Source organism: Limanda limanda, chromosome 13 (assembly GCF_963576545.1).
Source record: "Limanda limanda chromosome 13, fLimLim1.1, whole genome shotgun sequence".
Classification (NCBI taxonomy): domain Eukaryota; kingdom Metazoa; phylum Chordata; class Actinopteri; order Pleuronectiformes; family Pleuronectidae; genus Limanda; species Limanda limanda.
Window position 1 is genome coordinate 23,748,426 of NC_083648.1, and position 21,757 is coordinate 23,770,182.

Here is a 21,757-nt window from a genome sequence, read left to right on the forward strand (position 1 = left end):
TTGCTAAGATCAATTGTAATGTAATAGAGTAACACATTTATTTTACTCAGGTAGAGCAACAGATTCAGTAGCCAACATGTGCATGTGGAGGCTTTCATGAGAGTAATTTGGTGGACAAAGCATCATCAAAGCATACGATGTAAATATTAATTAATTATGATTAATTATTCATTATATATGAATCATTAATAGTATGGTTGGTGTGTTAATTGAAGTGTTGTGTTCATGGGCTTCTTTAATAACCAAAGACTGCTGTGTTCAGGACAGCTCCTTCTAATTTCAGTTAAACAGTGACATCTCCAGGATCAATTTTGTAACGACAGCACGTTCGCTGGAAAAGCCCATGGATACAAAAAAAAGTCTACCACTTATGACAAACTATGAATTTCGTGTGTTAATCAATTCATTTTAGAATAATTTTAAATTGATGTTCCTTAAAGGTCTATAGCTGTTTGAACATGAAGGGTTAAACTTGTTAAATGTTTTTCAATCTGTGTCTTACAATGAATATATTAATATGAATTATAATTAAACTGCAACGCTTATTTTAGCATTGCCATTACTTATATTTGTATATTTGAAAATGGGTTCTGTAACTCATACCCTGCCGTCATCATTCCATAGCACTGAGCTTGGCATTATAACTAATCATATTAGATATCAGTGATGACGAAGATGACAGTGAAGATAAAGCTTACCCCTCATCTCTCTCCCCTCCCTTGTCTAATCTTGTGTTCATATGTGGACACACAACCCAGTGCATGTCTACACTGATAGGAGATAACAAATACCGGGAACAGACGAAGCTTGAACAAAAAAGGAAGAAATCAGCCGAGTTTAAAGTCGACAGCCTCCACTCCTCAATCAGGACACAAAGGCAACAACCTCTGTGTGTCGTGGGTAAGTACCACGCAGATAAATATACAGCACGTCTCGTAATGTGTCGTCTGGAGCTGCAATATGGTTTCTGTAAGAGATTGAGTTTATTTTATGTGTTACTATTAAAACATGATCTATTTTTCTGCAAGAAATTCATATTGAAATATTTTTTGTGTATAATTATTGTTGTAGTTCTACTTTACCGTCTTTTTTTTCTATAGCTATTTTTATGCATACATGATTGTTGTTTAAATCAAATAATTTGCTAATATGAATATATTTTGTGGTGCATGTACTTACTTACTTACTTTTACTTTTCAAGTCACGTTATACCGTATTTAAAACCATTGAGCTGTAGGGTTAAAATCTAAACTGCATATGAACAAAAGAATCCAGCTGAATTCAATTGAAATGTAGTTGTATGGTGCCAAAACACAACTTACATTATCTAAAGGCCCGTTACATGAAAAGTATAAAGCATGAGAGAGGTGTTGTATATATTGTGCTTGTTCTTTATCCCAATCAGGCATGCATGATGTCATGTATATTATAACAATTGGTTCATCAAAATAAGATGAAGATTGCGTCTTTAATCTCACAGTTGCAATAGTTTATGCAGATCTAAGCTTTATGATATAATTTTCTGATTTCATAGTGACATCATGATGACGTCTTTCCTACAATATTATTATACATTTTGTAGTTTTTCGATCTATATAAGCTTGAGTTTGTTTCTATAGTCCTAAAGGCTGCAGATAAAATATATTTGAACTGTACATAATATCAGTTTCTTTCACATATATATAATCAAATGGTGGAGAAGAGTTTTCTGATCAATTTAAACTTGAGATGTCTTTTCACTAACACTAATGTTATTTGCGGTGAACATTACCAGTCTAAAGTAATAATTTTGAAACTTCCAAGTAATTCCCCCAAGCTTGTTGGCAGTCCTTCCTTGACTGTATAAATTTGCTCACACACACACACACACACACAAACACGCACACAAACAGGTGCAAGAACAATGCCCTGCTTTCAACTAAGCTGGTACACAATGTAATTAGCTCCCTGACGTAGTGTTGATAAGTGCAGCTCAGCTGTATCAGCATAAAAGCTTCCTGGTGACAAGTGTGTACTTCTTAAATGCTGTTGGTTTATTCAACATTATAAAGCAAAGTCCTCAACCCATATTTAAGTTTTTATTTCCACACATGACCACACATGACTTAACAAACAGAAAAGTTAAGTCATGTGTGGAAATAAACCCAAATATGACAAGTTGCAATAGAACCACACTCAAGACTATAGTCTTGAATTATAAACAAACTCTCCCCATTTTCTCTTTGTCACCAGAGGTTATTCTTAAATTTCCAGGATCACAATAATAAATCAAATTTGATAAACAGAATTACATGCAAAGCTTTCCAATTAACGTCACGTCACACACATGCACATGTACTAAGATGTCCCAGGTGGGTGTCAGACTCCTGCTAATCTCTGCATAATCTGATCAATCATCTTCAGCCTGACTCATAGTAAGTGGCTGTGACAACTGCATGGACCTGTTCATTCAGTGAACTATAACCAAGAGTATCATGCAGGTGAGATTGAAGCTTGTACAAAATCAGATGCATGTAGGACAGTTACGAGATTAAGCATATATGTAACTCTGTCAGACACAGTTTGTTAAACAAGCAGCACTGAGGTCATAAACGTTTATGCATTGCGAGTTAGAGTTAGGCTGAAACATGGCTCTCAGCTAGCGCATCACCTTCAACTTCTGCGTGTATGTGCCTGGTTAAGGGACTTGTTTGTGTGTTGCAGGCTGCTAGGATGTCTGGCCCCACCCTGGAAGAAGAGGACTTGCCTGGCAATCACACAGGTCAGAGACAAACCATCAGAAAGTTGAGTTTAACATCAAATTCTAAAATGGAAGACAAGCCTAACTTGTGTTCCTGACTTTTGTGTAAGACAGTACACAAGATAATCATTTTAACTCAAGCCAGTGAATGTTAATTCTGTGTTAAACGTTTAATTGAGGTGTTAACCAATGTGCTTTTGATGGGTTTTCTACCTTTAAGGCTGTACATTATATGTTAAGAATGTATATTAAGGTGCTTGTGGTCGTTTCTTTGTGTGCTTGCAGGTCCTAAAGGTGTAATTAATGACTGGCGGAGGTTTAAATTGGACAGTGTGGATCAGACGGTCCCTCAGAACAAGAGAGAGCTGCTGAGACAGATGTCCAGCCCTAGAGAGGAGGACAAGGACAGAGGCAACAGAAAGGTGGATACAAACAATCACAGAGACTCACACGTACTATGTATACATATCTTATAAAGTTAATGACAAGGATACAAGAGTCTCAGTTGTACTAAAACAAAAAGGTTCAGAGGAAAATAATCAAAATCACGGGACCGACCATTGGTTCACAGCCAAAGTTACCTTGTTTATAATTTATGTTAATGTAAAAAGGTGAAGCAGTAACATTTTTCCTCACGTGTAGATGAGCGTTCAGGAGTACGAGATGATCCAGGATGAGGACGAGCGCAGCCTGAAACGCTACAGGAAGAATTGTATGCAGGAAATGCACGAGCGCTTGAGCTTCGGCCCGAGGTTTGAAGAAGTGCACGAGCTTGAGAGTGGGGAAGCCTTCCTGGAGGTCATAGAGCAGGAACATCGGCAGACCCTGGTGGTAGTTCATGTCTACCAGCATGGTGTCAAAGGTTAGTTTATTTTAAACGTGTTGATCTGATCTCATTAACTATTGCAACGACAATGTTTAACTACAAACTTTTTACAGGAGCTCCCTGTTTTAATTTAGGATAGACTTTAAAAATGTATTGGTTAGGGTCTGCTGTCAGGGGGAAACCATGCATATGCCATCAGGGCCCCAAGGCTCTGGAGTGAATTGGCTGAGGAAATAAGTCAGTCTGTCTCAGACAGTCTTCTTTTAAGTCCCCAATACTTTTTGGGTAAAAAACCTATTCCTGAATTTACTTGGGGAGCTGGGCTATAATAAATCTTTTATCTCTTATTATTATAACCATTATTGTTTACGTTATTCTTTCTGAATTTTAACGGTTTGTTTTCTTGTTCTGCTGAAGTTTGAACTTTATTTTGAAAAGTGCTTAATAAATACAGTTATTATTATTATTATTATTATTACTATTATTGTTATTATTATTATGAGATTGTTCACTACAATGCTGTCTGCTCATGATCTCCGTTGTCAGGCTGTGAACAGATGAACTCGTGTCTGGACTGTCTGGCGTTGGAGTACTCCAGTATTAAATTCTGTCGAATTGATGCTGTGGCCACAGGTGCTGCTGAGCGCTTCTCTTCTGAGGTAAGTAAACTATACCAGTTTGACTATCCTGATGTAGCCTGCCATTACAGGCGTCTATTCCAGTCATCATCCTCCTCCCTTTCCACCTTCTGTCTGGTACTGTTTCCATTAACCCCTGTTGGAAAATGAGAGCAAGAACTTACACGCTGATAAGATGGAAATGGATTTGTATTTATATAGCGCTTTTCTAGTCTGATGAAGACCACTCAAAGCGCTTTACAGTACAGTTTCACATTCACCCATTCACACACACATTCATACAGTGCATCTACTTGCAGCACTTTGTTATTCTATGGGGGGCTATTGAGGGTTCAGCATCTTGCCCAAGGACACTTCGGCATGCAGATGGTTCAGACTGGGGATCGAACCGCCGACCTTCAGGTTGGAGGACGACCACTCTACCCCTCAGCCACAGCCGCCCGATCACAGTTTTTCCCCCATAGTAAACTGACAATGACTGCTGCCAGGCAATTGTCCTATACAAGAAGAAGGTAGCTTATATTATTTATAATATATATAATAAATTGAATCACAGTAAGCCCCATGGAAACATTGATATTTAGTGAAATTAACTGTGAGGTAAAAAAGGGTAACATTAAATAATCAAAACAAATAAAATTGTCTTTAACTCAGTCTCAAATTGCATTGATAAATATGTATAAATGTTTAATTGATGGAAACCATTTAAAGCAACGACAACATAAGAGAATATAGCCCTGATATGAATAACTACACTACACATATGCCTACAAAATACATATGACTCTCATCAGGCCTTCAAACCTATTTTTACAGTGACTTTATCAATGTATTGTCAATGGCCTGTAACCCTTTGATAAGCTATAATAATTCCATCATTTTGTCAATCAACGCATTCAGGAAATCAATCAAAATCAATCAAAAGTTAAGATATTCGATACTGAAACAATTAAACAATATGGCACTTACTGAACGATTGTATAAGAAAACTTCAAAAAGAGCAATGAACAAAACTAACTAAATGTCCAGTTAACTACTTTTATTATTACTCTTGAACTTGAAGGCTGTCATAGCAAAAATACTATTCACAATTATTGAAAGAGTATCTTCTTAAAAAGGAAGGGGAAAAAATGGATCACAGGATTGATCCAAGATGCTGAGTATTGATTCAAACCAGTGTCACTACTAAATGATCAGCCTGCATTCAGCTAAATCCTGATTCCTGTCCATATCCTTTCAGGTTCTCCCTGCCCTGCTCCTGTACAAGGCAGGTGAGCTGCTGGGTAATTTCCTGGCTGTTACCAAGCACTTCAGCGAGGAGTTCTTTGCAACGGACGTGGAGGGGTTTCTCAATCAATATGGCCTCCTACCTGAGAAGGACTTCGCAGCATGTGCTGATGACGAGGACGAAGGAGGGGACGTGGAGTAGAGGGAGAGGAGGGAGAGGGAACGAAATTAAGAGGGAGGAGAAAATAATAATAACGGAGAGAGGGGGAGAGAGAGAGGGCTAATTTGTTGTGGAGTGGATACAGAGGAAGAGGAAACTGGAAGAGAGGAAGAGAGCTGAAGAAAGGAATTGTGGGAAGAAGTTCAGGAAGACAGTGGCACACAAACACTAGTAAAGAAAGCATTTATATTGCATTACAGACAAAGACACACATAATAGTAAACATCCACCAGCACACACAGAATGTGGATTATAACAATAAACAGTTAGATGTAAATTACATGGTGTTTTGTACTGAAATACTGCTTGTCTGTCATATCACAGCTCTGATTAAAGATCACTTGACCAAAATTCTTTCAGTCTCTATCTGTCTGTGTAGCATTCTAAAAGTTGGACTACAGAACTCTCACTTCTCATCATGATATTGTTTCTATTTCAGTAAAGTCAACATTTCTTCAGCAGCTGTTCAACAGTTCTATCTGTATTTTTTTGTGTATTACAATTTATCACACTAATGCACAATGTTTGTAGAGTTATTATGTCATCATGGAGGAAACTTGAGGACATTTTTACATGAGGTTCTGATGAACTGATGTCCAAACCTGTGCCAGTGTGTTAGTACATCTGTATCAACCTATTCTCCTCAGCTCAGATCTGTCATACGATACTACAGAGGTAGGTAATGATTATCTCCTTGTGAAAATTGCACACAGGAAGACTGACATCAATAAGAATGGCCCACTATTTTATCCATTCCAAAAACAACAAACTGTAAGATTGAAGAGAACAGGATCATCAGATGCTAGTTTTACAAAGACATTGATCATGTGTTTGTTAGAGAAAACCCCAGTTTTTTTATGTTGGAAATTCATATTTCCAACATAATTCCTCTATTTGGCGATTCAAATAGAGGAAAAAGGTGAATTGATAAATAAGGCCATTGAATGCAATAAAACAACACCCATCACTGAAGGTTGATGTGTGCTGCTATAAAAGGAGGTGCTCAAGATGAAAACAAGATGAGAAGAACATTTGTTATGGTGATGTCAAAGCTTTATGCTATTTTTAATCATTACGAAGGAAAATTGGAAAGAGGTTCATCAAAAAGTAAAAGGGATGAATGCAGTGAAGAGCAGGTGAGGCCAGAGGAGGAAGAGGAAGAGTTATAGGGGGGGGGGGGGGTGGCTGCACCTATAACTCCTATGAGACAAACTGAAAATATGGGCTATATAAATAACATGTGATTGGTTGGTCTGAGACTGATATACAGTCTTGGAATCTAATGTTTACTCAGTTTCATTCAAAGTGACATCACTGACCAGAACGGTTGTTATTTCCTGAGTTTTGTCTGTAAGGCAACTAATGCCTCTCAGTGTGCCATAACATTTAAACAGTGTTTGTTTGTAGGTATTTAGGTGTCACCAAGAAGCATGGTTGACATCATAATTCCAATGTAACCCCGATCTTTAAAAAAAATAATGCGAGATGTAACCCAACACAAGAAGAAATAGTGCCTGACAGTCATTACCGAGGGAAAAATCTCCAGGGCGTGGAGCAGCTCCTCCATGTTTGTTGCCCGGTTTGTTATCAACAGTGGTGCAGCGATTCACACCCGGGCTCCTATCTGGTCCTGATTTGTGAGATTTTAAGTTATTTTAAATTCTGAAACGTTCAAGAAGATGCAGGATGACGCGCGCTACCTCAAACGGTGAGAGCTAACGCGACTGTTCATTTAGATCAACATGGATTTAGGGCAAAGAGACATTAGCTAGCTAATATTATGCATGTTAGCATCGGTCAAACAATCAATAGAAGAAGCATCTGGACGAGAGCAAGGAGAGAATGTTTTAGAATATCCGTTTTGGCCCCGGTGTGCGGTGAGAGCTTCTGTGAGTCAAAGAAGCTCTCACCAAGCCCTGGTCAAACTTCTACATATTTTAACGTTTTCGTGCTGTTTAGCAACCGGCTTTTCAAAGCGACGTTGTTTTGTATGATTTTGTGAATCGCTTTTATCCACTAGTGTATTCGGCATAGATGTAATGGTGTAATGTCACAGATTTGAGGGAGAAGTTTGACAGCTTAGAGCAACGATCATGTCTGCCCGACCCTCAGTAGAAGACAATGCTAACCAAGCGTAAAGAGCTGTCTGTGTGAATTTGTGCCAGAAATCAACCTGTAGTTCCGCGGCGAAGATTCAAATTGTGCCGACTTCTCCATAAAACCATAACAAATCATGGAATATCTGTGTCACATTTCAACTTAGCTTTATTTCCACTGGAATACACAGCTACATTTAAACCTGCAGAATGTTAATGGGGTTTCGGCACTGCAGTTCCTCTCTGAAGGAAGGAGCTGGGACAACCTAGCTAGGAAGGAACTGGGAAACGATGACTGATGAACTGAAAAGCTATTTAGCTTAGCTGCTGTAGAACTAGCTTGGGTTGTGGTGGTCAACGCTGTGAGTTTAGCTAAATTAGCCTTTAGACTTGTCACAGCGTGAATGAAAACAAATGTTAGCCTGTTAGCCTGTTAGCACAGCCAGGGTACAGGCAATGCACGTCGCTGTCTGGGCGTGTTTAGGTGCCTGGATATAAGGTGAACAACATATTCCATGTTTTAGTTGTCACTGAGATCAGAGCTGACCACCACCGTTTAAATGTCATTATATCTAAATGTGTTTATATATTGTGTATAATTTCATCTCGTGTCATCAACACGTCCGACTTGTCTCGCGGTGTTTGCTGTGGTTGCAGGTGAAACTGATGCTTTTAAAACCCTCTGTTTCTGCAAGAATAACAATTAACAACAACGTTAACTGAGGACTTTCTTTGTTTTGGAAGAGAAAACCAGATTTTGTAATTATGGATGATGATGATGTGATGATATTGAGTTGGATGATTACTTATGAAATATGAATGAACTATTATCTGGAGAAAAGCTCTTTTATTGAGTCAGTGAATGTGTGACTTCGCACAAGTACACACACACACACTCATATCCAATTGATGCTCGCACATTTCATAATTCACTCGTCTCAGACTGATGAAACCCATATAATGAATCATGTTTCATTTATTCACAAAAGAGGCACAGACGAGAAGCTCACACTGCTGAGCTTCAAGTCTGCTGTCAGTAATCTATCAATCCAAAAAAAACAATTAGAAAATAATACCAGTACATCAGTGACACATCATTAGAGCAGCCTGAACTGGTATAGAAACACAGAGGATTAGTATGAGAGCGGGTCAGGGGGGACAACAATCACTGAGATAATAAAGTGAAGAAGTTTACAGTATACTGTAGGTGATCTTACACTGTCAGGTGATGTAAAACATGAGAGTACTGAACTGTGACCTGCATAAAAACTGAGGCAGCTCCCACACTGAGAGTTTTCTAACAACTGATGAACCATAGAAGCTGCTGTGACAAAATATGCAAACAAAATAACAAAAATGTAAAACAAAACCTCTCTTTTCAAAGTTACAAACTCTCTTAAATCCCTTGTATTTACTATTTAAAGGCGCTCAGTTCTTGCATAGGTCCCCTGCTTCATTTTACTCATTAGTTGTGGACTTCACAGATTTTGAACTTGCATTATTATGCAACTGACAAATGAGTTAAGGAAGGAACAGAATAAGTTATTAAACTGTTGTGTTTATTTTCACCCAAAGCAAAGTGACTGCGGGCAGTCTAGATGTTCATCCCACGGAGAAGGCCCTCGTAGTCCACTATGAGGTGGAGGCGTCCATACTGGGGGAGAGTGGAGGTCATATGCTGGCGGAACGGAAGGAGGGACAAAAGATGTGAGTGTTCTGTTCTTTTCTGACTATTTTTCTATCGCTTCTTTCTTTTTCTTTGAATAAACTGTCATTTAACTTTTATTTACAGTCACATTTGATTTTCTATTCGTATTATCCTCTTTCTAATTTTATTCAGGCTGTTCACCATCATCTTACTCATGGTTTTCTACACTGGATAGAAGTAGACGAACATCTTACCGTTTATGTGACTGGACTTATTTTAACATTATGTGGATTAGTGTCATGCCTGACCACAAAAATATGTTCCCAGTTGTATTTTTTTTTCAGCTGGTTTTAAATACTAAATTGTAAAATATAATTTGTATTAGATAACACACACATATTTGTCATGTTTTTGTCCCCATTTTATAATTTTCAAACTCTAATTGAACATGTATAATCAGCCACAGACTTGTTTCAGCTTAATTTTTGTTCCAGAAATTGTTTCAAAATTCTGTTGCAGTTTTGTAGTCATCTTAGTATCAAATATCACTCGCTTAAGCCTGTAGACTTTTTCAAAGCTAATGAAGAGGATGAAGTCATTCACCTTTTCACCTTCATCTGTCACCCATTTCTTTGTCTGCTCTTTCTCCTTCCAGCATCCGTGTGAAGAGTCTGTCTCCCAGTACAGATGTGGGAGCTTTGGCCAAGAAAGTGGTAGAGGAGTGTAAGCTCATCCCTTCCTCCCGTTTGCCCCAGGTGGAGCAGCTCCTCTACTATCTGCAGAACAGGAAGTCATCCCCGGTGGAGGGAAAAGGTGAGTCATGTCACCAGTAGACATGCAACAGCGTAAACACAAAACACATAAACATAGTCACATTTTCCCCTTCAAAAATATTATCATACACACTTAATGACTTTATTGCACTCATCTAGAATGGAGTCCTTTTCATGCTATAAGTGACCCATTACTGACAGGCTCAACACACTTTGTCAACTGATGTAAGCTCTGTGTAATGACACACAAAACATTGCATCATGTAAAACGAATTATGGAGAGTTAGTTGTTAAGCCATGAAGCTGTTGTTCAGTGCGCATTATTCAATACACAAGATGTTTCACTTCTAGGTGTTTAATATTTAATGGAAAACTTTGCCGGGTGTGTTTGTTTTTTTCGTCACCAGTGGAGAAGAAAGAAAAAAGAAGTGTGAAACCCAGAGAGTTGACACCGTTTGAAGGAATGGAGGTAACATGGCTGAAACTTACTGTATATGTGTCTTGTTCCTTTATAGTCATTTCAGTAAGATCTCATTGAGCATTGGCAAAATGTTACAATGTATTTTTTTCCCCTGAATGCTCATCAAATCATGATTGCATGCCTGATCTTCATTAACATCACTCTTAGTTGCACAAATCCATTGTTGTGACTCTGTTGGGGCCATGGACTGTATATTAAGACTTTGTGAGTCCTCTTTCTACTGTTGTACAAAACTGAAGTCAAATATCCTCTGCCATCTTGTGCTGGTCACGTCATATAGAACTGCTAGTATACTAATATCTAGACAGTCTTAACTGTCATCAAACCAAACTTTATCATAATAATGAACACTTGAATCTACAACAGTGTGATGGGAACTATCTAAAATAGAAAAAGAGTTTATGACCCAGCCAACAGGGGGCAACCTTTGAAGGCAGTGTATGTTTGGTGCGTACACTAGATTTGAAGCAGCACCAAAGATTTTACACTTGTTTATTCTAATTTGAAGTACAACTGGCAGTCTAAATCTCTTCTTTTTTTTTTTTACTTACAATAGGTTGTCATGTCTTGTTCTCAGTAATTTACAGTGTGTTGCTGTTTGTCTCTGCAGTTAAATGAGGAAGCCAGTATAACCAAAGTGGATGAGTATGTGGAGCTGCTCTATGAAGGCGTCCCAGAGAAGATCAGAGGCTCTGCTCTCATTCTGCAGCTCGCCCGCAACCCTGAAAACCTGGAGGAGCTGCTACACAACGGTGCGGTTTCACTGTACTTGTTATTTCTAATTGTTAGCCTAAGTTTTGCTGCCTACACCTATCACAAGATGTGTACTTCTTAGATTTGTTGTCCGTTAATTTTGGGTTTTTGTAGGTAACATTTTTGTCCAATTGGATCATCTCTACTTGCACAATAATTTGTTCAATATTACTTATAATCAAAATCTTGTCACAGAGTCTGACCTCTTCATCCAGTGCAGCATTCAGGGAGTCCACTACTATCACTGATGAAAATTAAGAGATGCACAACAGTTGTAATGTTTTCCTGTTAATGCTACCTTATTAATGATCTTTTTGTATTTTTATGGTGAAGCTGGCTATATCACACATACATATGTACATACTTAATACAAACATCCACTGAAGTATCTTGATGTAAAACGTTGTAGTGAAGCAAACATCAGGTAACCAAGTGGTGCCAGTAATGGTCACAGTCTCTAGTGGATACAGCATAAAATCCACTACATTTAAATAAGCTTAATTTTAAGATGTATTGTGTTTGAACAAACTGTAGTTGGAGCCACAGTTGGTTTTATTTGTACCTGTAAGTCATGTGACTTGATGTGCAAAGCTGCTCATGTGTTTGTGTGCAGAGGCAGTTCTGGGTGCTCTGGCCAGAGTACTGAGGGAGGACTGGAAACAGAGTGGGGAGCTGGCCACCATCATCATCTACATCTTCTTCTGCTTCTCTAGGTAACACACACACTCCACTGTCGTGTTTAGTGTAGCTGTTTTCAGAAATGACCTCCGGGTAAAATCCAGATAATTGACAATGGACTTCACCCGCAATTTACCTTTCACACAGCAGGAGGTTTTCTGCAGAGATGCGTTCACAACAGCATCAAATCCTCTGCATTATTCAGGCGAGAGCTGGAGCAGCCGGCTGCAGCAGACTGTGTCTTCTACGTGTATGACACAACTTTTTCACCAGGAGATCTGCTCAGTTCAGAAGCGACTACAGCATGTCTGAAACCAGCTTATGTGTTGCTGTTGCAGCTTCAGCCTCTTACTGTTGTGTCTCTCCTCTACTGTTCTCCAGTTTCTCCCAGTTCCATGGAGTGGTGAGTCATTATAAAGTAGGTGCGTTGTGTATGAGCGTGGTGGAACATGAGCTGAAGAGACATGACGTGTGGTGTGAGGAGCTGCGCAAGAAAAACAAGGCTTATATCCTTTAATGTGCTCTTATTGACCCCCTGTCCGTTTCATTTGTCTGTTATTGTGTTTGTCTAATAGTAATGTGACTTTTGTGTGTGCGCACAATATTCCTTAACACTCTTGTGTACGTGAGTCAGCACTGGAGAATGGTTCCTTAAGAAGAGACCAAGACAAAGCTCTGAGGAAGTACCAAGGGCTTCGAGCTAAACAGGAGCAGCTGCTCAGAGGTAAGTAAGGCTTAGAACTCTCCAGAGGTGGTGTTTTTCTGTTCTGTTCTGTGAACTCAGATTTGATGCATCACTTCATTCCAAATTAAAGGAATCAGAGGGGAGATACATACACTGGGTGCAATGTATACACAATCTATTACACAGGGTTCGTACGGTCATGGAAAACCTGGAAAAGTCATGGAATTTTAAAATGTGTTTTTCCAGGCCTGGAAAAGTCATGGAAAAAAATAATCTCCCAAAAGTTTTGGAAAAGTCATGGAAATTTGTTCTATTCTTATTTTCATGTCGTTCGTTTTAGGGATGGGCATAATTACTCGACTATTGATTAATTGATCATTAAGAATTTCATTGATGACATTTTTTCATCGATAAACTATTGCATGTTCGCTATGTGGCAGGAGGTCGGAATATCCGAGTTGACCTGAACGCAGCACAGCGAGGCTGTTAGCAGCTGGAGGAAGCAGCCCGGAGCTAAGCCTCCGCTGCTCGGCTTCATGTCCGCACACGGACCGTCAGTCCACGCGGAGGGTAACCCGGACAGACCCGGGTCTGGGTGAGGGGTTCCGGGAGTGAGGGCATTACAACGACCGGACTGAGAGGTCGAGAGCCGTCAGATCGAGCTAGCTCTCAGCGGCTAGCTGCTCTCTCTCGGGGCTCAAGATTACAGCAGCGCATATTTTCAAGTGTAACATTGAACGGATCCTGTTTAACTGCCACAAGAGTTGTTAATCTTGTAATAAAGATCTCAATGAGGAAACACGCTGTTTTTTCTATTTTCACTGCATTTTAATATAGGCTATAAATAGTGAATTTTAATATAAAAATATGAATGATTAATCGAAAAATCGATCGTTAATTCTTCCGACGATCGATTAAGACAATTTAATCGAATGCCCATCCCTAGTTCATTTACGCTGAGTTTTAAATAATTCATATATTTTTAAAGAAATATGCTCAAAATATAAGCAGGCATACTTGGGTTTGTGTCATTTAAGGTATACTGTATGCCTTGGAATTCTCATTGTTAGTTTGAATACTACATTTTGTCACTTTTTCGCGTATACACCGAGATTTCACGAAATGTTCGGTCATGGAAATTTGGTTTAAAGTCATGGAAAAGTCATGGAAAAGTCATGGAAATCCATTGGTCAAAATGTGTATGAACCCTGATTACATGGCTTTTCCTCCCACATTTTCCAATTTGCACCTCAGTGCTGAATCATTTCCATGATATTTTCAGGAGTCACATTTCTAAATAGTAATGCTTTACAAGCCTAAGTACTATTTCATTACTATTTGAATAGCTTCATGAAAGGTAATGCGCATATTCAATTAAAACCATAAATCGATATTCCGTAGAGTTAGCATTGCTTTAAATGTAACCAAGGAATGATTTGAGTTATGCTACAAGAAATACATTATCTCTAATCTCTTGCACCCTGTTTCTCATTTCTCTCTCTCCCTCTGTTTCTCATTTCTCTCTGTTTCTCATTTCTCTCTCTCTCTCTCTGTCTCTCTCTCTCTCTTTCTCTCTTTCTCTCTCTCTCTCTCTCTCTCTCTGTTTTTTCACTCAGTGTCTCTTTACCTCCTGTTGAACCTCGCTGAGGACACGAGAACGGAGCTGAAAATGAGGAATAAGAACATTGTTGGTCTGTTGGTCAAAGTTCTTGATCGGGATGATGAGGAGCTGCTGGTCCTGGTGGTTTCATTCCTGAAGAAGCTGTCCATCTTTTTGGAGAACAAAAACGACATGGTGAGACGCAGATTAGATAAGATTCATGGTGCGAGGAGGGACAAAGGAAGAACCTCAAATATATTTATGTATTCAGTCTCACAGAGAACTGGGGATATTGAGTAATTTCCTAATATGCCCCTGCAAGCAAAGGGTAAAACCAGAATCCACTTGTTCTTTGAATCCCTTTTAGAACTGCATTCATTCCACAAGATGTTGGAAACTTTCCTCTGAGATTCTGCTTGATGTTCACATGACTGCATCACATTGCACATCGCAGATTTGTCAGTTGCACATTCATGCTGCCAATCTCCTGTTCTACTACATCACAAAGGTTGTACTGGATTGACATTTTATTTTTGGAGGTCAGCAGTTTCAGAAATACTCAAATCAGCCCATCTGAAAACAACAATCACACCACTGAGATCACATTTTTTTCTCCACTCTGATGTTTGATGTTAGCATTAACTTTAAGTTCCCGACCTGAAGATTTGCCCGGTCTCCCCTTTATTGATTAAACCACACTAACTGTAAAAGTCTGGGTCTGGTTGCTTTCTAGTTAGATTTGTTTCTGTGTGACTTGCAGGCTGAGGTTGACACTGTAGAACGACTGGCTCGTCTGGTTCCCTGTGACCATGAAGATCTGTTAAACCTGACCCTGCGCCTGCTGCTCAACCTCTCCTTTGACTCTGGGCTCCGAGCCAAGATGGTTGAAGTTGGACTTTTACCCAAACTGACTGGCTTGATGAGTATATATACGCACTAATATAACAGTCGATATTACACAGCAATTGAAGAACTTTATTCCTTATGCCTTACAATTCATAATGAATGACCTCCTTTACATAATGCATGATGGTAGTGTTATTTTCTTCATCTCCATTTGGGAATTGTCAAAATCCTCTTATGTCTGTCTTTGTGCAGGTGATGAGAACAACCGGCAAGTAGTGATGCGTATCCTGTATCATATCAGCATGGATGACCGCTTCAAGGGCATGTTTGTTTACACTGACTGTATACCTCAGGTATGAGAACAGCCACTGAGAATCATTAAAAAAGAAATAAAAATGAAGTAATTGACGTGATCTTTGAATGGTTTGAAGTCAGAGCTGTTTGTGTATCTGTGTGTAGCTCATGCAGATGCTGTTTGAGTGCAGTGAGGAGGAAATTGAAGCCGAGCTCATCTCCATCTGCATCAACCTGGCTGCAAACAAGAGGAACGCTCAACTTACATGTGAAGGTAGATTTATATGAGCTGCATTGACTCATTTATATCGATATTCTAAGCTGGTACAAAGAAGGAAGGAGACCAGCTGTTTTCATATTGGAACACGCTAAATGTGGCAAGAGAGCAAAGTGATAGAACGCCTCATTTATCGGGGCCTTCGTTATGAAGATCGTGACGCACCAGGGGGAAAATAACAGAAAGGCAACTCCTATACTAGCAGTGGCAAAGGAGTCAATTTCTTCTTTTAGCAAAGTTTAATGTAAAAGAGCCAGACTTTAATGTATTTGGTGTCTGAAGTTATGTCAGATAGCAATGTTATGCTATCTCTGCTCAGTTGATGAATATCTGGGGGATACATTAACATAACCATAATTGCATGGTGGGAAATTTTTCCAAGTTTTGTCTTAAGGAAGGTGCAGTGTTTCCAGACTTTATAAACCCCTGATCCCAACAACGACCCACTGACTCTGCATAATCCTCCCAGACTGCACCACCTGATCTTAAATATTACTTTCTGGGCTTTAGCTTTAACAGTTTCTGGCTTAAGTGGAGAGTCATGTTTGGTACAGTCCTGTTTAGTTTAAGTGTTTCTTGATTGTGATGGTCTCTGTTTGTCTCTGTCTGTAGGAAATGGGCTGAAGATGCTGATGAAGAAAGCTCTTAAGACAAAAGACTGTCTGCTGATGAAGATGATCAGAAACATCTCACAACACGATGGACCAAGCAAACCACTGTTCATAGTTAGTTACAAATCCCCATTTGAAACATATGAGTGTTACTCTGGTGGTGGTAGTGTTATCAGTAGAACTTATTGTTTCACCGGGATATTTTCGTTCCTCATGATGGAGTTGTCTCCTCTCCTCCTCTCAGGACTATGTGGGTGACCTGGCAGCAGAGATCCGTGCAGAGGAAGATGAGGAGTGGGTTCTCGAGTGTCTGGGGACACTGGCCAACCTCACCATCCCTGACCTGGACTGGGAGTTGGTGCTGAAGGAGTACAACCTGGTACCTTACCTCAAAGACAGACTCAAACCAGGTAGTTACTCGTCCTTGAGAATACAGTTCCAAATGTATGGGCACTCCCTGAGCAAGTCACATATTGAACAGATTTTTTGAAAGTGAAAAGAAGTAAATATAACCCCTTTTTCAAATAGATAGATTATATGAAATCCCTTTCTGCTTGAAATTCTTGAAATGGCAATTACTGGTAACTGTAAGAAAAGCTTCCAGATAAAACTGCACGTTTGCTGGGAGCTGCAGGAAGGTTGAGTTGACACAGGTGCTGCAAGCATGAAGAATGCAAAGACACATCTGGATTAGCCAGAGGTGTCTTTTCTCCGAGTTGTGGAAAAGCCTCAACTCAATTCTTTGTTTTTGCTTCACCTTGCTTTCTACTGAAACAGTCTAAACCAGCAGCATTCAGTAAAAGTTTAATTTCTTACTTTTATCTCTTGTGTCATGTGTGTTTGTGTGTTCCAGGCTCAGCAGAGGATGACCTCATCCTAGAGGTGGTGATTATGATTGGAACGGTTTCCATGGATGATGCCTGTGCCGCCATGTTGGCTAAATCTGGCATCATTCCTGCCCTTATCGAGCTACTGAACGGTGACTTACTTACACACAGACAGACACACAATTACACGTTTCACCTTGGGAAGTGAACGTAGTCCTAATTAATTTCCTAGTGACTCAACCTAGAAATACAAGGAATCTTAAAATCTCATACAGTTTCAGCCCTTCTTATGAATATTAAATGTAAGCGTTATCTTAATTGGTGAATTTATAGTATCATAACCTTTAACGATGTGCTCTCCATGTGTTCTATGTAGCCCAACAGGAGGACGACGAGTTTGTGTGTCAGATTGTCTACGTCTTCTATCAAATGGTTTTCCACCAAGCCACACGAGACGTCATCATCAAAGACACCCGTATCCTTCCCACAATGCACTCTAATTTACGTAGAGATGAATGGGTACACTGACTGTAAAATATTTCACACGCCATCCTCAGAAGGTTTCTGTGGTTTTTCTTTAACCCTCGCTCTAGAGGCTCCAGCCTACCTGATAGACCTGATGCATGACAAGAACGCTGAGATTAGAAAAGTGTGTGACAACACCCTCGACATTATTGCTGTAAGTGAAAAGCCACATTGCAGATGCAGTGTAGTAGGTACTGGAAACCACATAATTTATTAAATATGATACAGAATCAAACATTCCTGTGTGTGTTAGTGTAGGCTGCCTCTCATTTACTTGTTCCCTCATGTTCTAGGAGTACGATGAGGAGTGGGGGAGGAAGATCCAGTCAGAGAAGTTTCGTTTCCATAACAACCAATGGTTGGAGATGGTCGAGAGTCGTCAGGCTGATGAGTCGGAAACGTATCTCTATGATAACGACAATGACAGGGCAGATCTCTTCTATAGTGCAGGTACATTGAACTCAGGACTATGCATTATACTGCAAAATATTACAGGTCATTTGTTTTTTGTCACAGTACCTACAAATCATTGTGCTGCTTTCAATACATTTGTTTTTTAGCATATATTTAAAGCATATCTCAGGCCATTAGAGTATCTGTCTCCCTCCTATTTACTCTTTACTATATAGCTGTTGTCATAGGCCCTGTTCAGACCTGGTATTAAGACACAGTGAGGACACATTTAAGATTTGATTACTCAGACACAACTGGAGGGGATTTGGGACACATGCCGCCACATTCTTTTAGCACCTATCTGTATGGTCAGACTGGTTATAAACATTATGTGGTCGATGTGAACAGAAATTATGAACTTGCTTATTTGCGTATAGAGAGCGTATAAATCCAATCACTTATATTACATAAAGTTTTGGCTGTGGCAACATTCAGAAAAGATTAATCCTATAAAAACAATTTGGCCTACCATGAAGTGCAATCACAATGTGTCACCAGAGAGCTTATGTGCATTTTATCTTCATGTGTTTGTCTTAAGATGGAATAACTCCAGCAGACGGCTGCGTCAGCCCAGATTTCTTCAGTGACCTGCAGGCTCAGAACGGAGACTCACACCTCACAGAGTGAGTTACTGTTACTGTTGGTGATGCAAATCACGGAAATATGCCAGACTGTCTTATTTCTGTTTGGCCTTGGTGGTCTAGACTCTACGTGACCCAGAAAGGCCACCCCTTTGTGGGTTAATATGCCAAAGGAGGTAGCCTCAGAATTGGGGCACAGCAAACACATGCACACACACACACACACACACACACACACACAGGAAGATATTATTTAAACTAAAGAAAGTTGGTCATACACTTGTTTTTGTTAGTTTTTATCGAGGCCTTCGTGTGTTTCACTAGAGAATAAAAATACTATTTTTCATGTCCAGCCACAGTCTTACTTGTGTTCCTCATATTGAAGTTAATAGTGTTAATTAAACTGGTTTTGTTCTCCAGAGCTGACAGAGACATCTTCGACCAGACCAGCTCATCACCTGGACGACCAGCCACTGCGTACGGCTTTAGACCTGACGAGCAGCCCTTCTATCAGTACACATAGACACACACACACACACACACGCCTGTTCTGTTCAACACGTCAGGACATCCTGACATGTTAACATCCACAATCTGCATATCCACATCATTAGAATGACAATAAAATATTACAAATATTAATAGCCACTACGATCGTGTAGATAGACGATTTTCTCACTGATTGGAGGTGTTCCGAGTGATTAGAGCCATACTTTACCATTATTGTATCAAATTATTATCAAATTATTATTCATAGTAGTAGGATTAAATTAAAATTAAATTTAAAAGAATCTTACATCTGCATAGTTTCACGTCTGATTCTCCCACATAAAACAATTGCAAGCACCCACACAACACTCGGACTGGACTGTGTGTAGATGCCTCGCTGTACATGACAGAGTGGAGGAGATTAGAGATATACAAAAAGAACAAATCAATCTGCTTGACTTGTGTTTTCAAGCTTTTTGTCAAAACTGCAAGTGAATGGACAGTCAATGTGATAGAGAGAGAGAGAAAAAGGAACCATAAAAACATAAATAGCATGATGTGCCTCTGCAGCTCTAACGGAGTAAGAGAGATAAGTTTTGGTCAGTACGTAGTTGTAATTTTTAATTCTGGCACGATAATGAAGGTTGGAGTGGGAACCAGATCGATCTTTTAAATATTACTAATACTCGTGACAGACTTGGTGTGAACCCACCCATTTTTTCAAGTTATCAGAAATAATAGAAGATCCAGTAGTTGTGGAGAAGCCTGTATATAACCCTGACAGGGACTAACACTTCAGATTATAATGGTGTTATTTAATAACCTGCAGTTCCACACAGTCATAACCCATTTCCTTCATTCCACCACCACAACAAGAACAACAAGAACAACAAGAACAACAAAGAAGTACATCAAGTTAATGTTAAATCTTCCTCACTGGCCACAGTCTTTGTATGATACGTTTTTTGTTGAAAAGCAATCGATCTAAAGAATGTGAACAAACTTCATTTTTATCTATGTTGAAAAGTTTTGCACGTGTTTTGTTTATAGTGATTATTTGTTGCTTCCTCAAATCTACATAAAAATACTCAGATACTTTCTTACCTTGGTTCAAGGGTTTGAGATTCACCAGACTCTGTATAATAACACTATCAACTTCTTTAGTCACAGTCATTTTAACTATGTCGATAACTGTGTTTTTTAATGTCACTGTAAACTGGGTACACTGCTGCTGGTGAGCCTTACATCTTGGAGTGCTTTTAGACTTGAAAAGCAGAACCAAGACACTGTACCAGAGTCTGTTTACGTGAGATTGTCTGAAGGTGTGATTACACATTTTGTGGAAGTTCTGGAAATTGCTAAATCTACGAGTCGTGTATATGTGACTACGTGCAATGGAAACTGTTTCAGTGGATGCATAATGATGTAGAGGCTCTAAACTTGCAAGAAGCGGCAGATGCAAACGTCAAGGAAAGTTTGGACTAATAAGGAGGCTGCAGTCTTCCTTGAATATGACAGACATCCCCGTCTGTCACCAACTATTACATGTTAATACATTCACAGTTTTCTTCTTTTGCACTGGTACAGTGGCAGCTGGGTAGTGGAGGGCAATAGGTATATATATATATATATATATATATATATATGCATACTTGGCAAATATTTCTGAAAATATATATAGAAGAGTGCAGGTAACACTAACATTATGTGCTGCTGTTTCGCTAAGGTAAAACCACCCAAATTTGTATACACCCCAAATATGAAGCTGTCATCATATCTGTGATAGAATTCAAATTATTTGAATGATTTGCTTCCTTATCAATGGGCCAGCTTTAGTTTTCTCAATGACTGTTTAAACAGAGAAAAGGCCCCAGACTGATTGATGACTGGCCTTAATTTTCAATAATACAGTAATTGTATTAGCATGTGCCGTGTTTAGTATGATAACCATTCTGACATTTCATGTATTTACTGTACATATTTCTCTGTTTTAAAAGCAGTGAGAGCAGCTTTGGACCATGGAGAGTCAATGTTGTTGTGTTGACAGTGTTATTTGTAGCGTGTTTATGGCTGTTTTCACTTTTACCAGGGTCCTGTAGTAGTTACTGTCTCACAGGGTCATTGTTTACTGTGTGTTCTTAGAGCCACAGAGCCTTTATACGAGAAAATGATGGGAATCAGCATAATTACACATTTCAAACCAAAAACACATTGTTCCATGAACTAAACTACATCGTTCTCAATGAAGAGGAGAGTTGTTCATTCTGTTAAGTGCTGGACAGTTTTGCAACATACTGTTATTACTTTTAGGCATATTTGCACATGTAGTTATATTTTGATGCATGGTTATAGTTGTTTTTTTTATCATAAGTTATTGTGAGACTACAGTATGTACACTATATTGTCTTTATGATTTTATTGCTACTTAACTGTAAAAAGTAGTAAGTACTGTTCTATAGATATTCTTCATCATCACTGTCTTTCTTCTT

The 21,757-nt window shown here is 39.1% G+C and overlaps 2 protein-coding genes across 2 annotated transcripts; both read left to right on the plus strand.

The window, feature by feature from the left end:
- The first annotated feature begins 2,712 nt into the window (after nucleotides 1-2,712).
- On the plus strand, nucleotides 2,713-5,633 carry pdca (phosducin a). The gene is made up of 5 exons (XM_061085074.1): nucleotides 2,713-2,761; nucleotides 3,026-3,162; nucleotides 3,383-3,602; nucleotides 4,113-4,225; nucleotides 5,445-5,633. The coding sequence occupies exons 1-5, from the start codon at nucleotides 2,713-2,715 to the stop codon at nucleotides 5,631-5,633; spliced, it is 708 nt and encodes a 235-aa protein (XP_060941057.1).
- Nucleotides 5,634-7,240: 1,607 nt separating this feature from the next.
- Nucleotides 7,241-21,743, plus strand: kifap3a (kinesin-associated protein 3a). The gene is made up of 20 exons (XM_061084614.1): nucleotides 7,241-7,359; nucleotides 9,323-9,454; nucleotides 10,051-10,208; nucleotides 10,576-10,637; nucleotides 11,260-11,401; nucleotides 12,016-12,115; nucleotides 12,462-12,586; nucleotides 12,706-12,804; nucleotides 14,382-14,560; nucleotides 15,126-15,288; nucleotides 15,464-15,564; nucleotides 15,671-15,779; nucleotides 16,395-16,507; nucleotides 16,638-16,803; nucleotides 17,247-17,372; nucleotides 17,597-17,695; nucleotides 17,814-17,899; nucleotides 18,039-18,195; nucleotides 18,737-18,821; nucleotides 19,200-21,743. The coding sequence occupies exons 1-20, from the start codon at nucleotides 7,331-7,333 to the stop codon at nucleotides 19,300-19,302; spliced, it is 2,334 nt and encodes a 777-aa protein (XP_060940597.1). The 5' UTR covers nucleotides 7,241-7,330; the 3' UTR covers nucleotides 19,303-21,743.
- Nucleotides 21,744-21,757: the final 14 nt, after the last annotated feature.